General features: G+C 37.7%; 2 protein-coding genes across 3 annotated transcripts in view; both read left to right on the top strand.

Moving 5' to 3' along the window:
• Positions 1-5,194, top strand: part of LOC128231516 (uncharacterized) — a 12,853-nt gene extending 7,659 nt beyond the window's left edge. The window contains exons 5-7 of the mRNA XM_052944458.1: positions 1,064-1,240; positions 1,390-1,593; positions 2,739-5,194. Of these exons, the coding sequence (XP_052800418.1) occupies positions 1,064-1,240; positions 1,390-1,593; positions 2,739-3,451 (1,094 nt within the window). The 3' untranslated portion in view covers positions 3,452-5,194. The remainder of the gene's footprint in view (positions 1-1,063; positions 1,241-1,389; positions 1,594-2,738) is intronic.
• Positions 5,195-7,654: 2,460 nt separating this feature from the next.
• On the top strand, positions 7,655-22,810 carry LOC128233373 (di-N-acetylchitobiase-like). Of its 2 annotated transcripts, none has more exons than XM_052947033.1 (9): positions 7,655-8,857; positions 10,252-10,396; positions 11,213-11,424; positions 13,107-13,278; positions 13,556-13,653; positions 13,967-14,128; positions 15,628-17,445; positions 21,098-21,274; positions 21,396-22,810. In XM_052947033.1, exons 1-7 carry the CDS (start codon positions 8,615-8,617, stop codon positions 15,871-15,873), a joined length of 1,278 nt encoding a protein of 425 aa, XP_052802993.1. In that variant the 5' UTR covers positions 7,655-8,614; the 3' UTR covers positions 15,874-17,445; positions 21,098-21,274; positions 21,396-22,810. The 2 variants fall into 2 exon arrangements, with proteins under 2 accessions (XP_052802993.1, XP_052802984.1); XM_052947024.1 differs by having other exon boundaries at positions 15,628-17,424.
• Positions 22,811-23,745: the final 935 nt, after the last annotated feature.

Consider the following 23,745-nt stretch of genomic DNA (forward strand, 5'->3'; position numbering starts at 1 on the left):
TGCAACCAATCATATATTAACTCTGCAACCCATCATATATTAACTCTGCAACCCATCATATATTAACTCTGAAACCCATCATATGTTAACTCTTAAACCCATCATATATTAACTTTGCAACCCATCATATATTATGTTAAAAATAGAAAATTTTGATCGCTTTAGAGCAGAACTTTTACACGACTATATTTTTTGACTTATTTGTATATTATTTAGAAACACTTACCCTTGTTTCATTAAAAATTAGAATTGTCATCTTTCAACGTATATAAATACGGTCCTTGATATCATCCCTTTTTGTATACTCGCGTCTTGGAATGTATCGTGTGTTGTCATATAAATACTTTTCTCCAACCTCAGATTAGTAGATCCAAAAATTTGGCCATGCTGGAAATTATTCTCCCACCTCAGATAAGTGGATCCAAAAATTGAACCATGCTAGAAATTCTTATCTTGCCCACGGGCAAAGAGAAAACGCTCGTATGGAACTCCTTTTTAATGGTCATCACATTGTAATTACCCCCCTTGTTGAAGACTGTCGTCTGTAGCATCAAAGAAACCTTGTCTTGGTGCAATATTTAGAAAGCTTATTAATTATTTCTCCCTTTAAATGTCAACATAAAAAGGTTTTCACGCATCTTTCAAGAAATAATGCTTCACTCTCCTCTGAACTATTTAAAGACCGATTTGACTATTAACATAATCTGAATCACTGTGCGCATATCCATGACAACTGTGAATTATCGCATATCCATACGCAATTATTTTCACTACGCACAAAAGAGTTCCAGCAAAAAATACATTTTTACTTAATTTTGTTTAACTTAGGTGGGAGAATATAAGTATCTTCCATGGCCAAGAGTGTAAGATAGGTTCATTCAGACCCGAGCGTAGGGTGTTTTGCGGAAACGAGGTTGACCAATATTAATGATATTGGAGCAAGCGACCTAATCATTTGGAAGCATTTTAAGAGTACATTTGTAAAATTAAAAAAAAATGTGACAAAGAATACTATTATTACAACAAACTTCCTCTGCTAACTTACTCTATGATTGTATTCTAGTTTCCGCCTGTCCGGACCCAGGAAGTATCCCGAACGGTTCATATCCATCCGTTTCGACGTTTGGTCATGGCAATAACGTTACATACACGTGTAATGACGGCTATGAGATGGTCGGGGAGTCGACAATCGAGTGCAGCGACTTTGGCCACTGGAAACAACCGAAGCCGTATTGCGAAAGTAATTGTTCAACTAACAAGTATAGATAAAATTAAAGAATTGAAATATGTGTGTAACTGCGAGAAAAATAATAGGCGTTCTACCAATATCACCGTGTCATCATGAACAAGGAATCATGGCTTTTCGAATAACTTGTTTTGTTTTTACAGAAACGTGTAGGTATCCGCCGGACCTTATCAACGGTCACGTGTCTGTTAGCATGGACGATGGCGTCTCCACGGCCAAGTACACGTGCGCGGAGGGACGCCAGCTACACGGACCACCGCTTCTAATGTGCTACCTGCGTGAACGCTGGGTCACAGAGGAAGGGGAAGTACCATCTGGTGCGCCCGTCTGTCTGATGCTTGATAAGGGTGAGTTGTGTTTTATGATCGGCTTTACAATTCATCTCGAAACCTCAGTAGGCAACAACAATCACTATAAAGAAAGAAAGCCGCACTTAATGTTTAGATTTTAAACAACAAAGCTATCTGAACAGGGCGTGGATCTGTTGTGTCCACCTAACCATACAATTAAACTGAATCCTTAAATAAAAAGACCATGATTTCACTTGTTATCTACTTGCAAAACTTTAAGTGTCCAGAATTTTTCCATAGTGAAACCTGGTTATTATGTACGCTTTTGTTCGGGTGTGCGCGTGGGCGGCGTAAAACACCTATGAAACTGAATAACTTTACTTAGAGTTGACAGTTTTAGAGACCTGTCATGGGATTGCGTTTGGGTCAAGGTCAATTTCACTGCTACTTAGATTAGAATAACGACTGAATCTAGATGGCTTTAGTTTGAGGCAAAACTTTGTGACCAAAGTTGGTTTATTTGAAGAGTTAATGGAGAGGGTGACGGTGTTGCGTTTTGGTGCCCTTGGGTCAAGGTCGCTGTTACTTAAAAAAGAAAACCAGTTGAAAATGCATATCTGTAGAGTGGGTAGACATGGTGTGACCACATTTGGCACATAGGAAGAGGTTATGTAAACCTTACATGGGATTACGTTTGGTTCCCCTTTTACCAAAGTCAAGGTCACTTTTACTATAAAATCAAACACGGTTGAAACTTTTTATCTTTAGTTTGGGTTGACATATTGCGAAGAAATTTTGAATAAATTAAGAGTTTATGGAGTCCTTTCATATATGAATCTGTAGTTAACACGTGACTTGCACGTGCTAAATATACACACTATAAATTCAGAAACCATTTTTTGCGATTTTTTTAAACGGATAAATTCAGCTGAGACAGCGACAAAATATTATTTTTATCATGTATTATCGGCCTTATACTAGCTCATATTGACAATTCTAGACTTTTTTTGAGGATATACTGTATTTGCCACTTTTGGACACATCTGGTGTCGTGTCCCTTTAAAAAATTTCTTACATGCATGTTTTTTGACTCAGAAGTTTCCAATTCTCGTGGGAAAAGTAAAATGTAACAAGTTACTCCCTATATTAAATGAATCGACATGGTATTTTCATTGCTTTTCAAAACGTTCTTTCTTTTTCAGATGACACAAACTACACTCTACAAAATGTTGCAATATCAATAGCTGTTGTCGAGTTTATTGTAATAGCCGGCCTGATAGGGTTTTGTTGTTACAAAAGGTACACTAAATCGTGCCAGTACACGCCCGTCAATACAGTGAACGACAGCAGCAACAACAGCAATAACACGCACAGCAACAACAACCAAGTACATATACATAACGGGGAAAGGGAACTTGATGTAAAAGACCCTGACAGATCAAATAACCACAGTCCCAAACCACCCAAACATATCAACAATGGAAGAAGCAACACAGACAAGAAACCTGTCGAGGAAACTGGTCGCACAACCCAAGGATATCAGGAAGTTGATAAAGACGGTCCTTCCGAACTTGTTCCGAACATATCCAGTAAATGCGTTCCAATTGCCGATTTCGGCAATCCAAGTTGCTGCACAGGTGACCAGAACCAGGATGGTGGAGGCGGACAGGGATTGACGCCTACAGCTCCACTGCTCGACAATGATGCGCCCGGAGCTGAGATTGGCTCGACCCTTTCACACATTGCACCGACAGCTTCCGCCGAGACCCTGGGTGATAGCCAGATGACGTCATCATTCACTGACACCAGCAGATCTAAGTCGGAATTTGAAGAAAACCAGCAACCGGCATCTTTCGTGTCGGATGCCCAAGAAGCTTCGGGCGCGTCGACTGATGTGGACAACTACAGTGCATAGTTTGTTCATCCAGCGAGATTTGCATACGTGATAAAGGTTTAAACAAACTGTCTGACAGTGATGGCTGTCGAAAACAATCTGGTCTTGACCTTGCAAATCTTAAAAATCTGCAACTTCAAACAGATACATTCGTGAACGTGAACGTGAAGTTCAACGTGAAAACCGCTCAACGGTTCTAAATCACGTCCGAATAAGAGACATCGTCACAGGCTACGTTTATAATTCCGATGACTTTACAGACTTTGTGAGACCAAATACAAAAAGAGGTTTGTTTATTGTCACGCGGGCTTGGCTACCGACTTTAACATAATGTAAAGGAACTTCGGTGAAAGTCAAAATGACAAAATTAAAGATACTTCGTCAATCGGAACAACTCGGCCATCTCCGGCAAGCTTCGAGATATTCCATTTTGTTGGATAAAGGCCAAAATGCTCCGATTGATGCATCGTATTGACATTTGGTGCAGACTATAATTTGTGGTTTGCAGTTGTTTGCAACCCAGCTGCGAAATTTAACAAACAGTCATATATGCAGAATAATCCTACCTTTGTGTTTGCTCAACTTTATTTGTATTTTCTCAAATTGTTACTTGAATTATTTGTGATACAACGACGCCCTTTTGAAAACCAAACTCAAGTGGACGGTTAAGACTTTTTTAAGCAAACAGAACGGAACATAATTACGTTTCAGACAATACTTATGATTACGGAATGTGATTCGTTTGTATGTGTGGTTATTTACATATGTTACCGTCTGCATGACGTATGACTGTATTTATTTTAGATCCAAGCCAGGCGCGTAGCTGACTACGCAAATACGCAGTTGCGTAATGAAATTTTGACAGGTCGAAGTTTTTTTAAATTCCAAAAAAAACACGACTTTTAAGTACCCCCTACCACACCTACGCCCCAAGGCATCGATCTGCGTAATCCCAAATTTGACCTAGCTACGCGCCTGCAAGCTGAGACAAATGTTAACATTCTCATTTATTATTTATTGATTTTGTTATTTGTTGTTTTTTGTTGTTGTTTTTTGTGTTTTTCCCTACATAGTTGTATGTTGTAATGTCTATTCATTATTGTTTATTATCATTGCTCATACACGTTAACAAATTGTATTATAAAATGTATGTGCTGTGACGATGTACTATGTGCAAGTCAATCAACTGTCTGTCTGTCTGTCTGTTAATAAGTCTATTTGCAATCTCCGGTTTCTGGATAAGCTCAGCATTCGGAGCTCCTCGGCCATTTTATCGAAAACAACCTCGGATGTATGCCGGTACATCTGTTGAAGTAGTTCGTAAAATTTTGAATTATATCATTAGTTAAATGTAATGTTTTAGAGTTGTATTTATTGATCTAAGTTTAAATTTATTCTCATTGAATTGTATTATTGCAAACATAATGAAGAATCCAAAGAGTTAAGTCAACTGCTAAAAAAAATTACTACGCGATCTACTTGCAGCGGACTTAAACGTACCACTTTTTGAGGGTGTAAACCATCCAAATACATCCGAGGTTGTTTTCGATAAAATGGCCGAGGAGTTCCGAATGAAAGCTCAGGTATTTACAGCATGTCATAACCTTGGTTGTTTTACACTTGTAGATGACAAACCAAATGTATACAAGTCTGTCTGGGTGTTAGGCACACCAGGAAAAAGTGGTTTATTAACCTCAATAACAATTATCTACTTTTATTACATGTGGATTGTCTTTCCAGTAGCTGTATTCAATATGTTTTGCTAGAGAGGTGGGGGAGGGGGGGGGGGGGGTAAGCTTATTTACCCTCGCCATCGGGTAATAGCTCGCTACAGTTTTGCTATGCAACTTATGCATCAGTGTTTGTTATTGTGATATACAGAGCATTAATTCCTCAAAAACTTCTATAGTCCTTTTTAACAGGATCAAGCTGAGCTCACTATTTGTGTTTGTATTTTATTCGCGATGTATTTACTTCGCTGAGAGGTATTGGATTTTAAATAGGAATACACCTTCTGATAATTTGTTAATTACAGTGTACAATAAACAATGTTTGTATTTAAATAAAATCATATTTAATAATGTATTACGACTAATTGAAATTAGCTACTTAAGCCTGTTAAGCTTCAGAACTTTCGAGAAATTGTGTCCAGTGGATATGCTTATAAACATTATTATATAGTCTATTTTTGTGAGAGAAAAGTCGAGGTTTTGTGATAGCCCTTGTGTCGTTGTTAACAGCGGCATCATCGTCGTCACGCAAAAGACTTTAACTTCGCCGTAAAACCTTGCAAGAAACAAAAAAAAAATATGTAAAGCAGGGTCAATAACTCTGGACCCAATATGTGTCAAGTTATGTCCCTTGTTCGACTTAAAAAAAAACAATAACAACAGACGAGCGCTTGCGTTTGTTTTCTGGCGCTCTTGTATCCAGTAGTTTTGATAGTTTATAATGCCATTGGGGACTTTTGTGTCAACGACGAATACTTAAATGGCAATACACGAAATTGTAAATAAGTTACAAACATAGTAGTTTTTCCTAATATATTATCTTTAAAGATCTCAATCATGTTAAAGAATGTTAATTTTGAATGCTTAGTAACTGCATGTTATGTCTGTATCACTTGGAAGGGTTTGGAAGGTAAAGAAATAATAGTAATAAAGAATAATATTTATAATAAGCAAACCATACCGAAGACGTATTAAAATTCATTATTTTGGCATTGAAGGATTGCACAAAAAGTATTGTTCGTGCCTGGTTTCGATTATTTGTGTAGAGAGAGATAAGATCATACCGATAATATATTAAAAATGGTACCAGGGGTTGTATTCAATATTGGTCTAAATTGAATCTACGAACGATGTAGCTAATCGGATTGCTCGATATAAATAACGGACCTAAACAGTGGATGAAGTCAAGGATGCATGACCATAAAATGGACTTAAGCTGAATATTGAATACCATCCCAGAATTGTTTGTGGTCATCAGGCATTTAAAGTTGGCATTGCATATCGCAAATAGCTTGATGAAATCACAAGCTTAATTGTATATCGCATACAACGCATGACAAAATGTTTGTCCATATATTATGTCCATGTTATGTTTTGTTGAAAGTTTATAAAAGTATATGCTTCGTATTATGTTCATCGTTATCCAAAACATGTATATTTTGTATTTGGATGTACACTCAAACCCCGTTTGGTCGAACTTGCTTGGCTCGAAATTCTTGTTGGCTCGAACTGGATGTAAAAGACCCTTTTCTTTATACTTAAGATAAGCATTCCCGCGTTGGTTCGACTTTTTTAGCGTCGAGGTATTTAAGCCTGTCCGTTGGAGTTCGAGCCAACGGGGTTTGACTGTACTTAAATGTTGACACAGTATAAAAAAATTGTAATTAATCTTGGTTTTCTTTCAAAGAAACTAATCTGCTAATTTAATGCATTCTCGTTCACAAGAGTGATGATGCTATGCGTACCACAGATTAGATTGATCATTATCAAACATCTGATGAATGAGAATGATTCAAATCTGCACTATCACAGATTGAACGTTTTGACGACTTTTTTTTTTTTTTTTGTCTTTGACCGAGCCAATTCTGTGAAAATCCATGGAAACCAGTTTTAAAAGAATGCTGACAAAGGATGAGATCGCAGATTTTTATCAACAATTTATGTTTTATGCATTTTTTTTAAACCGTTAGTTTAAGCCATAAAACATAAATTTTCGAACGGAAATATGAAAAACTCCAATCTGATTTTTTGTCAGCAATCTTATATCATTGGTAGGAAGATGTTTACGCAAAATATTTACTCTTTCCAAGACAAAAAATAAAACAAAGTTGTAAAAATGGTATATCTGTGAGAGTGAAGCTTTAATGTCGATATTACCAATGAATAAAAAATAAGCTAGTTATGTTTTCTGATTATAAATGTACGTCCATTAAAATGGCAAAATGATATAACTTAACTTAATATTTGACCTATGAAAATAACCTGAAACTACACTATCTCTATTATAAATTATCTTTGAAAACTTGTAACGTGAAACTTTATCTATAAATGACCTTGATAAAAGCATGCATTTTGTCTCGTTTGAATATCGCCCAAGGTCTTCACATCGGACTTTGCACCATATGTTAAGCAAATCGTTACTCTTCTTAACACGGTTGAACCAAAAAAAAGCAAAAATGAATGACGTATGTGATTTGGACGATGTGATATAATGCAGTTAGTATTGCAATGATTGGAGTGTTAAAAAACCCCAAAGATAGCTGCATGTTCTTGTGCTCTCTGAAATCAGGTCATTCTTAAGTGATAGCGTATGTGTAATAAATTAGCATGATGCGGGATAAAAACAACTGGATGAAGTATTGATGTTTAAAATTGATCTGTACTTTATGAAAACTGCCTTTACATTCAGAAGTGCACGTTTGAAAGAGCTGTGGATTATATACACGCGCAGATGGAAAATAAGTGTGAAGAAATAACAGGGAATAAACAATTACTATCTCGCAGTAAAGATAATAGATGAAAAAAGGAGTCAATTTTAGTTTTCTTAAACGATGTTTGGTCGTTGGTATTAGATTTCAGCGAGTTCTGGTGTGTTTTGGATGAGCAGGAAAAAAACATTTGAAAATAAGAAGGATTTGTTTCAAATCATAAGGGTGTAATTATATATAATTTGATTCCGTGATGTGGATGTAATATGGTCTTAAATACTTGCATTGCATACAAAGGCGCAATATTCGTTATATAATTTAAACTTGCATCAAGTGGACAGGTACTGATGAAATATCATGCCTTATATTAACCAGCGGGTTTATTGTACTGAGGATACGCGTACGTGAGCCAGTTCATACAACGCGCAAACAAAATAAACAAACGAGGTGACTAAGATATAAAGATTCAAGTGACATACATCATCGCAACCTGCAGAGGAAAATATATGTTACTACGGCACTAAATGTATAAAATGTAATACTTGCACAATAAATTATATTCAGAATAAAGAAGTTTATGGAAAAAACCTCGATAGAGTTATTTACGTAATTAAGGTCCAGATACTAGGTATAAAATCGTATTCATTACGAAAAAGTATAACCACGGATTTCGTGCTGGCAAATGCAGGTGGTGACAGAATTGTATATACAATACGGACGCGATGAAATAACTGATTAGAAATACCATGCCGGAAAGGGACATTGAGGCTGAGAAGCCCCTGCAAAAGGGCGCCCGCGAGCCGCGGGGACGGCGGTGCAATATGGGTGGTGTGGATTTCCGGTGGGTGGCGGCGTGCGTCTCTCTGACCCTGATTGGCGTTGCTATAGGCTATTGGGTGGTCAAGCCTATAGGGGCGGGAGTACCGCCCATTTGTCATTGTGAGAATCTACGCTTCTGTGAGCGGGTTACGGATACAACGAGAAAAGAGGTATGACAAAGAGCGGCATGAGAGAAATAGCACTGGCTGAGGTAATGGCCGTGTTCTTAAAGATGCACTCTTACTCCAAAATAAGAATTACCACAATTAATACAATTGTTTTAATATACTAAAAAGGATAAATAAAAGTAAAAAAAAACCAATGGTTTTTATGAAGGATACCTAGTTTAATTTGAGATAAAGGTGCAAAAAACATTGTAATTCTACCGTATGAGACGATAGTAAATATCTTATCACTCACCAATCATTTAATATTTTTGCGTTTTCAGCTATTAAATACACAGTTACAATCATTAATTTATATTTTTCATAAATGCATAATTTAGTAAGTAGTTAAATGTTTATCACTCAAATTTATGTTTATAATACTGTGTAAGCATAGATTTTGAATAAGAGTGTCACTTTAAACCTTGCAGTTAAGGTAAGTTTTTGATTTGCACGTTCTCATTGCGGTCATCTGCGACCGATTGGGAGTCTGGACTTGAGTGATCACTTTTGTTACGGTCGTATATCTAGACGTGGGTTGTTCCATAATATAACTTATCGTTTGTACCATGTCGGGGCTTGATTCAGGTGTTTCAGGTGTTCATGATTTCATTGTGGCGATACAAACCGCGCCTGTCGGGAGCGCTGTAATTGGAAGAAAGTGACCACGGTCGTAATGGTCGGATTTCTGTATGTACGGATGCTCCATGTTGTTACTTCTCGTATATATACCATGTCGGGGTTTGTTTCAGGTTACCATGTCGGGGCTTGTTTCAGGTTACCATGTCGGAGGTTGTTTCAGGTTACCATGTCGGAGGTTGTTTCAGGTTACCATGTCGGAGGTTGTTTCAGGTAACCATGTCGGAGGTTGTTTCGGGTTACCATGTTGTGGCTTGTCTCAGGTTACCATGTCGGGGCTTGTTTCAGGTTACCATGTCGGGGCTTGTTTCAGGTTACCATGTCGGAGGTTGTTTCAGGTTACCATGTCGGAGGTTGTTTCAGGTTACCATGTCGGGGCTTGTTTCAGGTTACCATGTCGGAGGTTGTTTCAGGTTACCATGTCGGGGCTTGTTTCAGGTTACCATGTCGGAGGTTGTTTCAGGTTACCATGTCGGGTCTTGTTTCATGTTTTCAGGTTTTCATTGCGGGCGACTGCGACCAGCTGGAGTGGAATGGCCACTGTCCATGATTATGATTGGATATCTGTAGACACAGCTTATGTTTTAACGTATCGCGTGTACCCTGTCGGGGCTTGTTTCAGGTTTTCAGGTTTTTCATAGCGAGCGACTGCGACCAGCTCGGAGCGTGGAGTGGAATGGCCACTGTTGTTATTATCGGATATTTGTAGACATAGCTTGTGTTTTAACGTATCGCGTGTAACGTGTCGGGGCTTGTTTCAGGTGTTCATGTTTTCATTGCGGGCGACTGCGACAGACTGGCAGCACTATGATTGGACCAAAGTGACCACGGTTGTAATGGTCGGGTATCTAGACATGGGGCTTGTCTGTCTCGCCCATGAACATGGTGCTCGGGCTGTTATCATTGGTGAGTTGGAAATAAAGTTATACTATAAACCAGAATCCCAATGACTTTGTTGTATCATACATACGGTGACTTATTTATGTTTATAAAGATCAGCGTTTGAATAATAAAGTACACTGTCTATTAACTTACATTTTCCAAGTAAGTAAGTACCAACGCTTGACCCATTAACTCAACCATTATCTAGTAACTCGATCTTACTTGGTAACTTATCTCTGTTTTGTAAATGCCGAACGTTTTTCTGCTATTGGAAACAGATAACCCTTCTTGTTCAGAGTAGTAGTTTATTTATTCGTTTAACTTATTTTTTCGTTTGACCACTATTATACGCCATAGTAACGTATGTCTTCGTTTGACCACTATTGTTCACCGTAGTAACCTTTGACTTCGTTTGACCACTATTTTACACCATAGTAACCAATGTCTTCGTTTGACCACTATTGTACACCGTAGTAACGTATGTCTTCGTTTGACCACTATTATATACCGTAGTAACGTATGTCTTCGTTCGTCCACTATTGTTCACCGTAGTAACGTATGTCTTCGTTTGACCACTATTATATACCGTAGTAACGTATGTCTTCGTTCGTCCACTATTGTACACCGTAGTAACGTATGTCTTCGTTTGACCACTATTGTTCACCGTAGTAACCTTTGACTTCGTTTGACCACTATTGTACACCGTAGTAACGTATGTCTTCGTTTGACCACTATTGTTCACCGTAGTAACGTATGTCTTCGTTTGACCACAAGTGTTCACCGTAGTAGCCTATTTCTTCATTGACCACTGTTATTAGACCACCGTTATCTGCCTTACAGGCGACGTGTCGGCGGACGTGTTTGTGAGTCCGGACAAGCGGAAGTCATGGATCGCCAAGCAGCTCGATGTCGTGGACCGCCACTTCCTGGACGGCCTTAATTTCGACTTCGAGAACCCCATTCTTCCGAGCCAGTTTGACCTGAGGGACGGATATACCGCCCTCGTGCGGGAGACGCGCGCGGCCCTCGTGGAGAAGTTCCCATTTGCCATGGTAAGACTTTCTTACTTTTTGCTTTCAACATATGCTTATTTTTTATTTAAGTGTGAACGTGTGTTGTACGCCTGCCTTAATATAATCGCGTGTCATAGAACAATATATGCATGTCCGTTTAGAACGCTCATGGTTTTGCCATTCTGTACATCTCCGGCCCTTTCTTGACTTCAGGTCCTGGGCAAACTGGGCCTTTTTAGACCACATGGCATTAGCGTTAACGTTCAATATTAATTTGAGCATATCGATGTGCACCGTGGTCTCATTTGACCCAGAATCGGTTAACACTGTTCCATTTACCGCCAAATGGACGTTCGCCATTCTGTACATCTCCGGCCCTTTCTTGACTTTAGGCTTTCACCAAAGTGGGCCTTTTCTGACCACATGTCATACGCGTTAACGTTTACGATTAATTTAAACATATCTACGTGCCACGAGGTCGCATTTGACTTAAAATCATTTAACACTGTTCCATTTACTACGAAATGGATTTTATAAACAAAAGCTGACAATCTACGTAGTACGTGAACCGTCTTATGTATGTGTGTTAAAGTAAAGTAATTAATTTATAAGAAAATGGTCATTTTTAATATCCATACATCCCTTTAACCATTAAATGTCGTCCATTTGTGCAAGATGAATGATTGACTGTCTACATTATTAGACTCAGACTAATTACCAGACAGAACTTATGCAAACCGCGCACAAATTGTGTTGACAGAAACGACTTTTTTGGGTGAAATTAATTTGCGTTTCAAACAGGAGTACGTGACAGTAATTCAAAAACAATACACAAACAGTATACGGAACACCTACGTGTCTTATTTTCCATTTCTATGACAAATTATTTTGCCTTCTTAGACTTAGGCATACTGGGGCCATGTGACAGAAGCATTTTAAGCAGCTCAAAGCGACAATGAACGCAGCCAAAACGAGGCTTTCTTTCATGTAGAAGATAATTTGCGAACCAATGAGAATCGATTTTTTTTTATTCTTTGTCATAGTGCGCTTCCGGCCCAGTCATGTCAGAAATACATTTAAGCAACATTACAATAGATCAAAAGCGCGTTTGGGAGTTCTAGTCACACGAGACATTTCGTGGAAAGTAAAAACCCTCACAAAACCCTCGCCGATTGTTTAATTCAGCTGCTGCTGAGATTCCTCCAGAAATTGAAGAACTGACGAACATTTCTTTTAATGATTTGCCTGAAGTTTATATCTAGGTCAACAGCTTAATGAAAGTAATGACATGCCAACCATTCATGAACATAAACCACAGGGGCCGGTTGCGTTGTTTTGACACCGTTTTTTTATAATAATTTTAGTAAGAATATAATGTGGTAACTGTCACTTGTGATAACTGGCATTTTTTTTATAATTTTTATTCTATTATCTTTGTCATTATCAAAGATAATACTTCACGTGTCCTCAAGTCGACGATGTATTCATACGCGTGGGAAGGCTACATGCTACTTGGAATTATCGAGTGATGAATTGCGGTTCTTGGATAATAGCAAAATAAAAATGATCTTTTATTGTTTTATAGTTGTAATTATAAGTATTTAATATTATTTTTGTGCGTTTCATTGATGTATGAAGTGTTGGAAAAATTATACATAAACATCTTTATGTGCAATTTACCCTTCCGTGTCTTACCTGCGCTCAATATTATTCCCCTGCAGGTTTCCGTGGACGTGGCATGGGGCGTCCAGGGCGTTGATGAGAGAAACTATGACTACCAGGGGCTGGCGGCGGCGGCCGACTTCCTGTTCGTTATGGCATACGACATGCAGAGTCAGGTCCGGGGGTCCTGTGTCGCCGGGCCCAACAGTCCCTTCCCAAGTGTCATGGAAGGTAGGGAGATATCTACGAGGAAGAAGGATATAACAGGCACATATAAAGGATTGCATTTCACTAGGATTTCACTTTCATTTCACAAAATTATCAAACTATCCGTGGCTTTTGTAAGGGGGTGGGGGAATGAATGTATCTTACATAACCTACAACTACGAAAAGTTCTTGTTGTGTTTTTTTTTAAACTATGCGAGTAAATTAGATAATTATGTGTCTATATACGGGCAGACCTGTATCATGTCGGCAAAAAATGAATGACCAGTATGTGTTTTTGCAGGTGTACAAAGCTATCTGAATGCCAGTATCTCCCCCGACAGGCTGGTTCTGGGTCTACCCTGGTACGGCTACAACTACTCTTGCCTCGCCTTGTCCACGGTAGGTAACGAAAGTATACAGCTGGGGTTGTCCTATAATTATATGGCCTATGACATGCTTTCTGACAACTGGTTCATCTGAACCTTCCTGTCATATACAATCAAATAGACAGTGCTTTAATTGACCAATAAAGTTATTAGATTAGATGTTCTAATTTCTCAGAAATATCTGTTTGATAATTCGAGCGTACGATACGCGTGTTCATAAGATGGCCTTTTTGTGCTAAATCGCGGTAAAATAATAATAGCCCAAAAAGTTATAAATTTTGTTTTAGACGTAAGTTGTTATTTCGGCACATTTTAATTCATTACAGGAAAACGTGTGTTCCATCCGCGCCATCCCGTTCCGGGGCGTGTATTGTAGCGACGCGGCCGGTAATGAGATCAACTTCAATATCATTTCCAGTCTGCTCGAGTCTTCCACTTCCGGACGACTCTGGGACGAAGAGTCACAGACGCCATACTTTAACTATGAGGTGAGAATGTACATACTATTAATTACTTTAGTTATCATTTTTCACTTTGACTTGTCCGTGCAATTTGAGATTTTTAAAATTACTAAGCACACGACATTTCTCGTGTAACACCCATATCAGTTGGTCAACGGTTAAGGTCACACTAAGTCTTAAGGTCAACGGTTAAGGTCACACTAAGTCTTAAGGTCAACGGTTAAGGTCACACCAAGTCTTAAGGTCAACGGTTAAGGTCACACTTAGTCTTAAGGTCAACGGGTAAGGTCACACTTAGTCTTAAGGTCAACGGGCAATGTCACACTTAGTCTTAAGGTCAACGGTTAAGGTCACACTAAGTCTTAAGGTCAACTGTTAAGGTCACACTAAGTCTAAAGGTCAACGGTTAAGGTTACACTTAGTCTGAAGGTCAACGGTTAAGGTCACACTTAGTCTGAAGGTCAACGGTTACGGTCACACTAAGTCTTAAGGATCATTGGTCAGCATTCCTTGTAATTTGACTTGTTCGGGCTTAAAGTTGGCAATGCAATTTGGAATTTTCAACAACCTTGTACATTAATGTTTACTATAACATGAGGGCATGCCACATGCAAGACCCATATAGGTGTGTATGTTTTAATGTTTTGTTTGACAGCACTCGCATGTATATATACCAATCAACATTCAAACAATTACATTTAAAGTAATCAAACAGCCTATCTCTGAATTGCTTCACAATTGTTACAGCAGCGGGCTCAACATTGTTGTTTCATTATAAGACCTTAAAATACTTCTGTTTCCGGTCACCCGACCCTACCTACGAACTAGCCGCCTTCCCTTACGGTTTTTATAGTCCGTCGGCTAAAAAAAACACTGTTCGTATTATCTCTGTTACGAAAAGTGTTAATATGTTTCTTAAAAAGAAATATATTTAAGATTACTTGTACGCCGCGCCCAATGATGACAAAAACGTTAACATAAACTAAATAAATCCTACCTACCCTTCCTGATTTTGGACTAAACATTTGTTTTGCTTAGGTTGTTTTCTGATATGCCCTGGTATTGACCTGAACGTTGCGCGTATATAAAACATCCGTTATTCTAATGCCAACCTTGTTTCACAGTATTGAAGCAAGCCCCTGGCTGCACTATTTGCTGATGTGTTAACATGTGCTGTACAGATCGTACATATCGACTTTGACCACTGATTTAACCATAGCCCCATAAACTTTCCTGGTACTAACGTAATTTAACTGCATCTGTAACCAGATATGGATGCTTGCAACATTTTAATGATAAGGAATCGACGGAGTCAGCGTAGCAAACGAGCCCTTCGTAATCATTCAGAATACTACTTCATTGGCAAACAGATTGTCAACACAAAGTGTGTTTCGGATAAGTGGCAGTAGGCGGATTTTTAAACAACCGCGAAGGTCGGAGTCCCTAATGACTAAACCTAGTACTTAATGATTGACCCTTTCTGATATTTGTAGTCCAAGTTTACGATATCATTTCTGTTTTTGCAGATGCACGGCGAGTCTCTGCAGGTCCGATATGATGACCCAAAGAGCCTCACAGTGAAATATCAGTACGCGATAGACGCGGGGCTGCGGGGTGTTGGGGTGTGGAACACGGAGGCACTGGCGTACAGCTCCCAAGTGCCGCGCGACATCTGGGACGTCCACGAAATGTGGGCCGCGCTGCCTGACTTCCACGAGAATCAGCCTCACAACCACCGGAAACAATCGACAAGGCACGTAGGGCGTGATTAGGCACAAGTGGTGGACATACGAACGGAAAGTAGATCCGGGATTGACTGTAATCGTAGATTGGTGACTCATTAATTGAACATGGTGACAATGATCGTGGATTATTTGGTGCTGCTCCCGATATCAGGGGAGATTGCGGGTACATTCGGAGCTCCTCGGCCATTTTTATCGAAAAAACCCTCGGATGCATCTGGACGGTTAACATACTCAGAAAGCGGTACGTTTAAGTCCGCTGCAAGTAGATCGCGTAGTAATTTTATTTAGAAGTTAAACTTCATGACTCAACTCTTGGGAATCTTAATCATGTTTGAAATGATACACTTCACTGGCAATGAATGTAAACTTAGATCAATAGATACAACTCTAAAGCTCTATATTCAATTTATGATATAATTAAAAAATACGAACTACTTCAACTGATATACCGGCATACATCCGAGGTTGTTTTCGATAAAAATGACCGAGGAGCTCCGAATGTTGTTGATACTGATGAAACAATGGGTCGTGGCATTGGCTTTTACCATATTCTGGAATAATAGTACACTTACGGTGATATACAGGCGACAATTTGGATCTAGGACTTAATTATCTCTAAGTCGTGGCTACGACATACTAATAATTTTTCGGTTTCCGATTAGATCCGTTGCCAGGTAACGAGGCTTGAGTTAGTAAGTCGTTGTCACAAGATAAGGAAGACGTTATTATGACGTAGTCATGAAATACCATATGTAACCTCTATGTTACTGTATTCTACATTTGTCATGGTAACATATTTGAATATTTTGTTCGAAACTATTAGTATGACACCAATATACTTACATTCCAACACGCTGTTAGTGTAACATTCATGGAAATTAGTCATTTGGATGAGCAAGCCCAAGTGCTGACACTGGTGCTTGGGATCACTTTTTTCAACAAGCCCTGCTGTATAAAATAAAGAATATAAGCAAGCCCCTAAGCATTTAACCAATGCAGGGCTTGTGACTTGTGGGTTGTGCTAATTTTGACCACTGAACTGTGCATTTTATGTATTTATTCTACGTGTTACGGTGCTATTCATTTGGAATATACCAAAGATTAATATAAAAGCGGAGGCATTCATTTCGCAAAATTCATTAAGATTTGTAATAATATATACTATGCATTATAATTAATGTATCTATTTACATGTATAAATTGCTCAAGACAGAATTGTTTGCGCAATCATTGTTTAGGGTTGTCAATGACATTTACACCTCGCTGGGTGCACCCATCCTCCCCGGTCCCATCTGTAAACTCAATATATAATTGTGCACATTTGACACTCATGTTATGTTTGTCTAAGTTTCGGTGCGCTCTCGTCCACCAAAAATCAAATTTGCCAATGCGAGTCATATCATGCAATTGTGTTGTCGTTAAAAATATATCTGCAATTGTGTTGTCGTTAAAATAATCTGGGATACCAACATGATGAGTCCAGCCTATAAACTGGAAAACCCAGACCATATGTTTCATCAGAAAAAGTTCAGTTCATGCGAGGAGGCGGAGAAGGATAGACGACAGTGTCCAGCATGAGTAAGTTCTATTTATTTTCAAGTAAGTTCTATTTATGTTCAAGTAAGTTCTATTAATTTTCAATCAGTTTGAATTTCCTTGTGTCTACATGATAGAATGAAGATCTAGATATCAGGAGTGGTATTCATAAGAAATTTTGAAGTCATTTCTTAACTAAAGTCGATTTCGTAACATTTTCACAGTCACATTAAAATAAATGTATAAGGTTGTGAGTTTTTAAAGCATGACTATTTATATTCAACAAAATAAATGAAGGAAAAGAATATTAGATAATATTAAGTTATTTTATCATATGAGCTGTAAGGTACTTATATAACTTGACTTTAAATATGAAATGACTTAAGCTGTTGAATACCGGCCCAGGATTGTATAATTAGTTCAAGTTTCTTTTTAAGTCATGATTCAAACAAGAGCTTTAAAAATGGTGAGTGCTTTACATATATTATGCTTTCTGAATATAATTTATTGACACTGACATTTAGTTGTCGAGTCGAGCATTTTGTATAATTGTTTTGAAGAAATTATTTTGATAAATTTATATACACTTTATAACGAACTGGAATGAGGAAACCCACGTGACGTAAGCTTGCGTATAGGTTTTAATAAAGCGCTGTGTGAGGGACGTTCAATAAGTAATGATACTTCCATTCAAATTTTCATACGGACGTGTTTACATAAAATATACGAATATATCTACTATAAATAAGTATGACCTTTTTACCACATGTCCTAAACATGTTGTCGTCAATAAATAATGAATGTATGGTACTGTGAATTTAATACGACGAATAGTGGACTGATTTTCAATTTCAATGATGAAAAACATTCAAATTTTTTATTTTCTTTCGGCAGCCATTTCTCAATTCCGAAACACTTGGTTTAAATGGTGAAAACGTAATGAAGCATAACAAATTAGATTTTATAAGAGGAAATCGCAACCTCTAAAGAATAATTCTTTTGGAATAAGAAAAAAAGATAAAGGTAAATTTGTGAATGCTTTGTCAGAAATTTTTCCAGAATACTTTAACATTAGTCATTCTTAACTGCCAGGCTAAACGCCATTAAAAAGCATGGACGGCATTTTAGAATGACTAACTTTCATATACACTAAAAATTGCCTCATAAACCAAGAATTATAAAATATCGAACTGTGAAGAGTATATAGAATAATGTTTGGTTTATAAAAATGGTGAATCTTAACAAAAGTTCAATTAAAAATATTGAACGCCCCTCGTTTATGAAAACGCTTTGGGATCCCATTTGGCTAACTATCTATTAATAGTGCTCTAATAACGATATCTATTTTCAATGCTATAATAATTTCACAGTCATGTTTATTTGTCATAACTGAACTAAAAAAAAATCGTATTTGGGACAATATTATGTAGCTCGCCTGACCACACTTTTAAGAAACTAGGCCCTTATAGCATGATCAAACAAAACACACTTTTTTGTTTTGGAGTAGCGTATTCAATATTTTCAATTTAAAGAGACTCGCTCATGGTTTGTAAAATGCACATAATTAAGAAATCAAATATGGTCGATCATATGTAGCGTTAAAACTAAAGGTACCGACAGCTGGAACCCTTCAGCAAATGTTGATATTTGCTCAAATATCGTCTCTGAAGACACCAATTTTCAGTAGCGTCACTAACGGGTTTCAGCGATTCGTTGTTGCGGTATAGGTTGATTAAATTTATCACGTAAAGCATTAGTTACGCGATTCAGTGAAAGGCTGCAGCGTGATTAGTTAATTGACATTATCACGTGGTGCTACCAATGTCTTCAATAACGGTTAAAATATCCGTCTACTATGGTGCAAGTCCTTATGGGCGAGAAGATATGGTAGCAGTTTTCGATATTTTTCTTAACTGTACCAGACGTGGGTTCGCTACCCATTTTAACCCGGTTTTATATTATACTTTACGTTTTATACTATAAGAGGTATTTTTTTCTGAAACTTAAAGAGTAAAACAATCATGTTATAAGTCCTTTTAGGTCCATAACCGGGAACACTTATTTTTGGTAAGAAAACATGAGCAAGTCCCTTTAAAACCATTTTTTTATTTTGTAAAATCAAGTTAAGTAATTAAACAAATTTTGAGGAAATTAAATAATTGTTAAGGGAGGGATCTCTTTCTCATTGCCGAAGGTTCAGTTGTCTGCGATTTTTTATTTTAGCGCCTTTCTCACTTGTTCTTTAGTTTTATTCCGGTTCGTACGTGTGTTTTCGGTTTTGAAAACGGCGATTCTTGACCCCTGAACTCCGTCATTGCGCCAACACATTGCAACAAAAATGGATGACAAGTGTTGATAGGAACCAAAATGGAGGTTATACAAATTGCATAGATTTGGTGTTTATAATATCCGTGCTTGGTCCTGGTGTTCCTTGTTTTTTAATTAACATATGAAAAATAAAAAAAATAAAAAGATTTCCTATTTAGTTCCTGTAAGTGTTCACCGGCGTCTGATATTGTTTTCAAAATGTAGACTAACGTTTTCTTTATTGGATTTTGTTAAAGAAATGTGTTTTGTTTAATGAGATTTAAACGCTAGATAATTTTGTGAATAGAATACAGGAATGGTATGTTTGACTGATTTGACTGATTTAGAGACAAATATTAAGACAGCTTGGTATTGGGATTCCAGCATATGACGTCATACAAGATAACTATACAATATATTATATATTATTTTAGGATATGATCCGATTGATGGGATTCCATCAAGTCCTTAAAGTAGATACATTGTATTCATGAATGAACGTCTTGATTCGTTTCAGATAACATAACCTCAGCAACTGTAAAACGTGTTTTCATTTAGCATGCAACTCGGCCATCTCCGACAAGCTTCGAGATAGTCAATTCTGTCGGATACTGGCCGAGGTGTTCCGATTGTTCAGCATGTTGATTCTCGGCATTTTGTTCACTATTAGACCTTTGCATTCCAAATACTTGTAAACACTTTTAATAGTAACACTAATTGTATCTGACTGTACCGTATGTAAATAACAGTATGGTTTTGGTGCGGAAAAAAATAGCTTTGCATGTTGTTGTTTTTTATGACATGGCTTTAATAATATTATTTGAAATTTTACGAACTACTTCTTCTGTGCCGGCATACATATGAGGTTGTTTTCGATAGAAAATGGCCGAGGAGTTACGAATGGTGAATAAGGGGACGTAATTCGGCCCCTGCAAGTTCGTCAACTCTGCCACGAAAATATTTCCCTACATTGTGTCAATGTTCCCCTTCAAACGTTTCTGTTACATGTGCTAATGGAAAGCAACTGAAAAACATCAGTGGAAAGCATTAGAGATGGAGATAGAGGCATTTTACTTGATAATAATTACATGATTTTAGTAATATCATTCTCATTCATCAAAGGTTTGATAATGATAAATCAGTGGTACGCATAGCATCATCACTCTGGTGAACGAGAATGAGTATTATTTGCCTGTATTCAAAATTCCCCTTTTCTCCGGCCACAATTGTTCTTGGAAGGGCACATGGCCATTTCCCCTAAAGCCAAGAGGCAGTCCTTAAACGATAGGATTGATTGATTCACAAGTCAAGAGAGTAATACACCCCCGCCAATGCATATGTGACAATAATTACACATATTATAATTTATACGTCTCAGTTAAAACCTACATGTGTTCTTTAAATACAGTTGCCGACTGTCCAGACCTCGGCCCGCTTGAACATGGAAAATACAAAAATGTTTCTAATTATCGTCACGGAAATACCGTTACGTTTACGTGTGATGAGGGATACCGGCTGGTCGGCATGAACACGTCAACGTGCGGGGACTTCAAGACATGGTCCTCTCCTGTGCCCGTATGTAAAGGTACGTGGCATTCACAATCTGCAATTTCATTGGCTGTAAACGTAAGTTGTGTTTTAAGAGGAATTCGAACGTTTTTCATCAACACTGTTTTCCTTACAGTTAATTTTCTTATCATTTGCAGAGGTTAAAGTGTGCATTTCCGCCGGCTGGCGGAATGCAACGATCGTACTGGCATCTTTCATCGTTATCCTTCTGATTCATCAGATCCTGTACTATATCGTTCGTCTGCGCATGCGACATTCTCCGAAGGATGAAGAACGTGCGGTCAATGGGGCGGCCTTCAACGCCGACAAAAGTGTGGTCAGTTTGGTAGTTGAACAAAAAGAAACGGATACAAGAAGTAACTCTTTGAAATCAAATCGTAGCGGAGATTCTGGGATTGAGATCAGCCGCGAAAGCCGAACTGTTAGTGAAGAAAGAGGTGGTGACACAGGAAGGGTCCTTGACACGGAGCGCGATACCTTATCTGGAAGAGACACACACGGACCTCTCAGAAGAGGAGCCGCAAGGGAACCAAACATAGATCAGAACGGCGGGATAGAGAGTGCTCCTTCAACGAAGCGCGCCGAAAGGGAACCCAATATGGAGTCCAACGCGCCCACAAAAAGCTGTGACACAGGCGAAAGTTCCACAGGCAAAAGTCCCGCAGGCGAACGTCCCACAGGAAATGCGAATGCCTCCCTCGGTGATAACGCTACGGATCCACACAATTCCGAGAGGGACCCATTGCTTACCAGCTACCAGCAATGACATTGCTTTACAATTATTTTCAATCAATCAAAGTTGTGTGTATTCGTTTTATTTTATTCCTCTTGCAGTGCCATATTTGATTCTTTTTGAAATATCAGTTTGCTGTGATCATATATTGGTCATGGATACCCAGTTTTTTATTCAGCACTTAAGTCATTTTTTTTCTCATATTGAAAAGGTTTGATTGTTGAACTCCCATTTAAGTCTACACATTTTGTTCAAAGTCAGCCTTCTATTAAGAATTTGAAACTGGATGTATGAACTTCATGTCCATCCATATTGGACGTTTTTCACTGAAATTTGGAAGCTTAAATCCCCGGAATACAATTACTTTTTCCACTGTATTTCAACTTGCATGTTAAAAATCAGATAAATTGAAACTAAAATTTTCCAAATTCACAGATTTTGATTATAATAATGCATTTTCTTTAAGAGTGATTGAAATTGTGACCATAAAAGTAATATTGACATTTGATATTTTTGAACTTCCAAGCTTTCAACTTTGGAACTTTTCTTAAAAAAAATATGGAAGTGTTTGTACTTTCAAGGGATCAATTTCGGACGTTTTTACCCATTTCTAGGGAGTAATATACTTCCAAACTTCCTTTAACGGAAGCCCTGCAAAGCTATCTGTGATCAAAAATATGTATGTGATATTTTTGCTCAATATGTTCAACACACATTTTAAATTAGCATTTTTAGTTCGTGTTGTGTAATTGTTTGTTTTGTTGTTTTTATATTGTTTTACTTTAATTATTTATTTCATTAAACCAAAATTCATGTTTAGTCAGTCAATGCCTGTACCCCTCATTTGCTCGACAATAAACATACACAACATTATATATAGATTTGACACACTTGATCGTGTGTAGCTGTGAAAAATTCTTACCTGGGACCGCGAAAATGATATCGAGTCAAGCAAACAGAATAAACATTCGGAACTCTTCTGCCATTTTTATCGAAAACAACCTCGGATGTATTTGGACGGTTTACATACTCAGAAAGCGGTACGTTTAAGTCCGCCGCAAGTAGATCGCGTAGTAATTTTATTTAGCAGATAAAATTAATGACTTAACTCTTGTGAATCTTAATTATGTTTGCAATGATTCACTTCACTGACAATCAATTTAAATAAATTCCAGCTTATTCACTCTATTTAATTAATGATATAATTAAAAAAACTTACGAACTACTTCTGCATATGTATCGGCATACACCCGAGGTTGTTTTCGATAAAAATGGCCGAGGAGCTCCAATTGACATACTGAAGTGTGCAATTCTTTCAAGGGACCGCGAAAATGATCCACGAAAAATTGAGCCATCCGATCGAATTTTATATGAACATATAGTAAATAAAAATCGGTCATTTTTATACAGTTCGAGCCAAGGATGATGTCGAGCCAAGCGATATCGAGCCAACGAGTTTTGACTGTGTATTTATCTGTGTTGGGCAATTAACCCCAATGTCTATATAAGTTGGCTTTTACAGTGAACCATAACATATTTAATGCTGGCGACATTTTAAGACAGTGTCCAAATGAAATTATTTTATTTTTTTATAAACACTAAACACTAACTGATAGATACTTGTTTAAGCAAGTCCAAGCCTCGAATAATCTTATTTTCTATAACGTTGGAAAGAGTTGCAGAAAATATGAAGAATTTTCCGACATATGTTTTTTTTTAATATTTATGACCAAAAGAACTTTTGAGTTTCAATA

The sequence above is a fragment of the Mya arenaria genome, chromosome 1 (assembly GCF_026914265.1).
Source record: "Mya arenaria isolate MELC-2E11 chromosome 1, ASM2691426v1".
Classification (NCBI taxonomy): Eukaryota; Metazoa; Mollusca; class Bivalvia; order Myida; family Myidae; genus Mya; species Mya arenaria.

Bases quoted from the DNA above. Each gene is read 5' to 3' on its own strand.
- LOC128233373 (XM_052947033.1), top strand. From the start codon at position 8,615: ATGCCGGAAAGGGACATTGAGGCTGAGAAGCCCCTGCAAAAGGGCGCC. The intron at 8,858-10,251 runs GTATGACAAAGA...GGCTTGTTTCAG, and splicing joins CGGATACAACGAGAAAAGAG to GTGTTCATGTTTTCATTGCG. The intron at 13,279-13,555 runs GTAGGGAGATAT...GTGTTTTTGCAG, and splicing joins CTTCCCAAGTGTCATGGAAG to GTGTACAAAGCTATCTGAAT.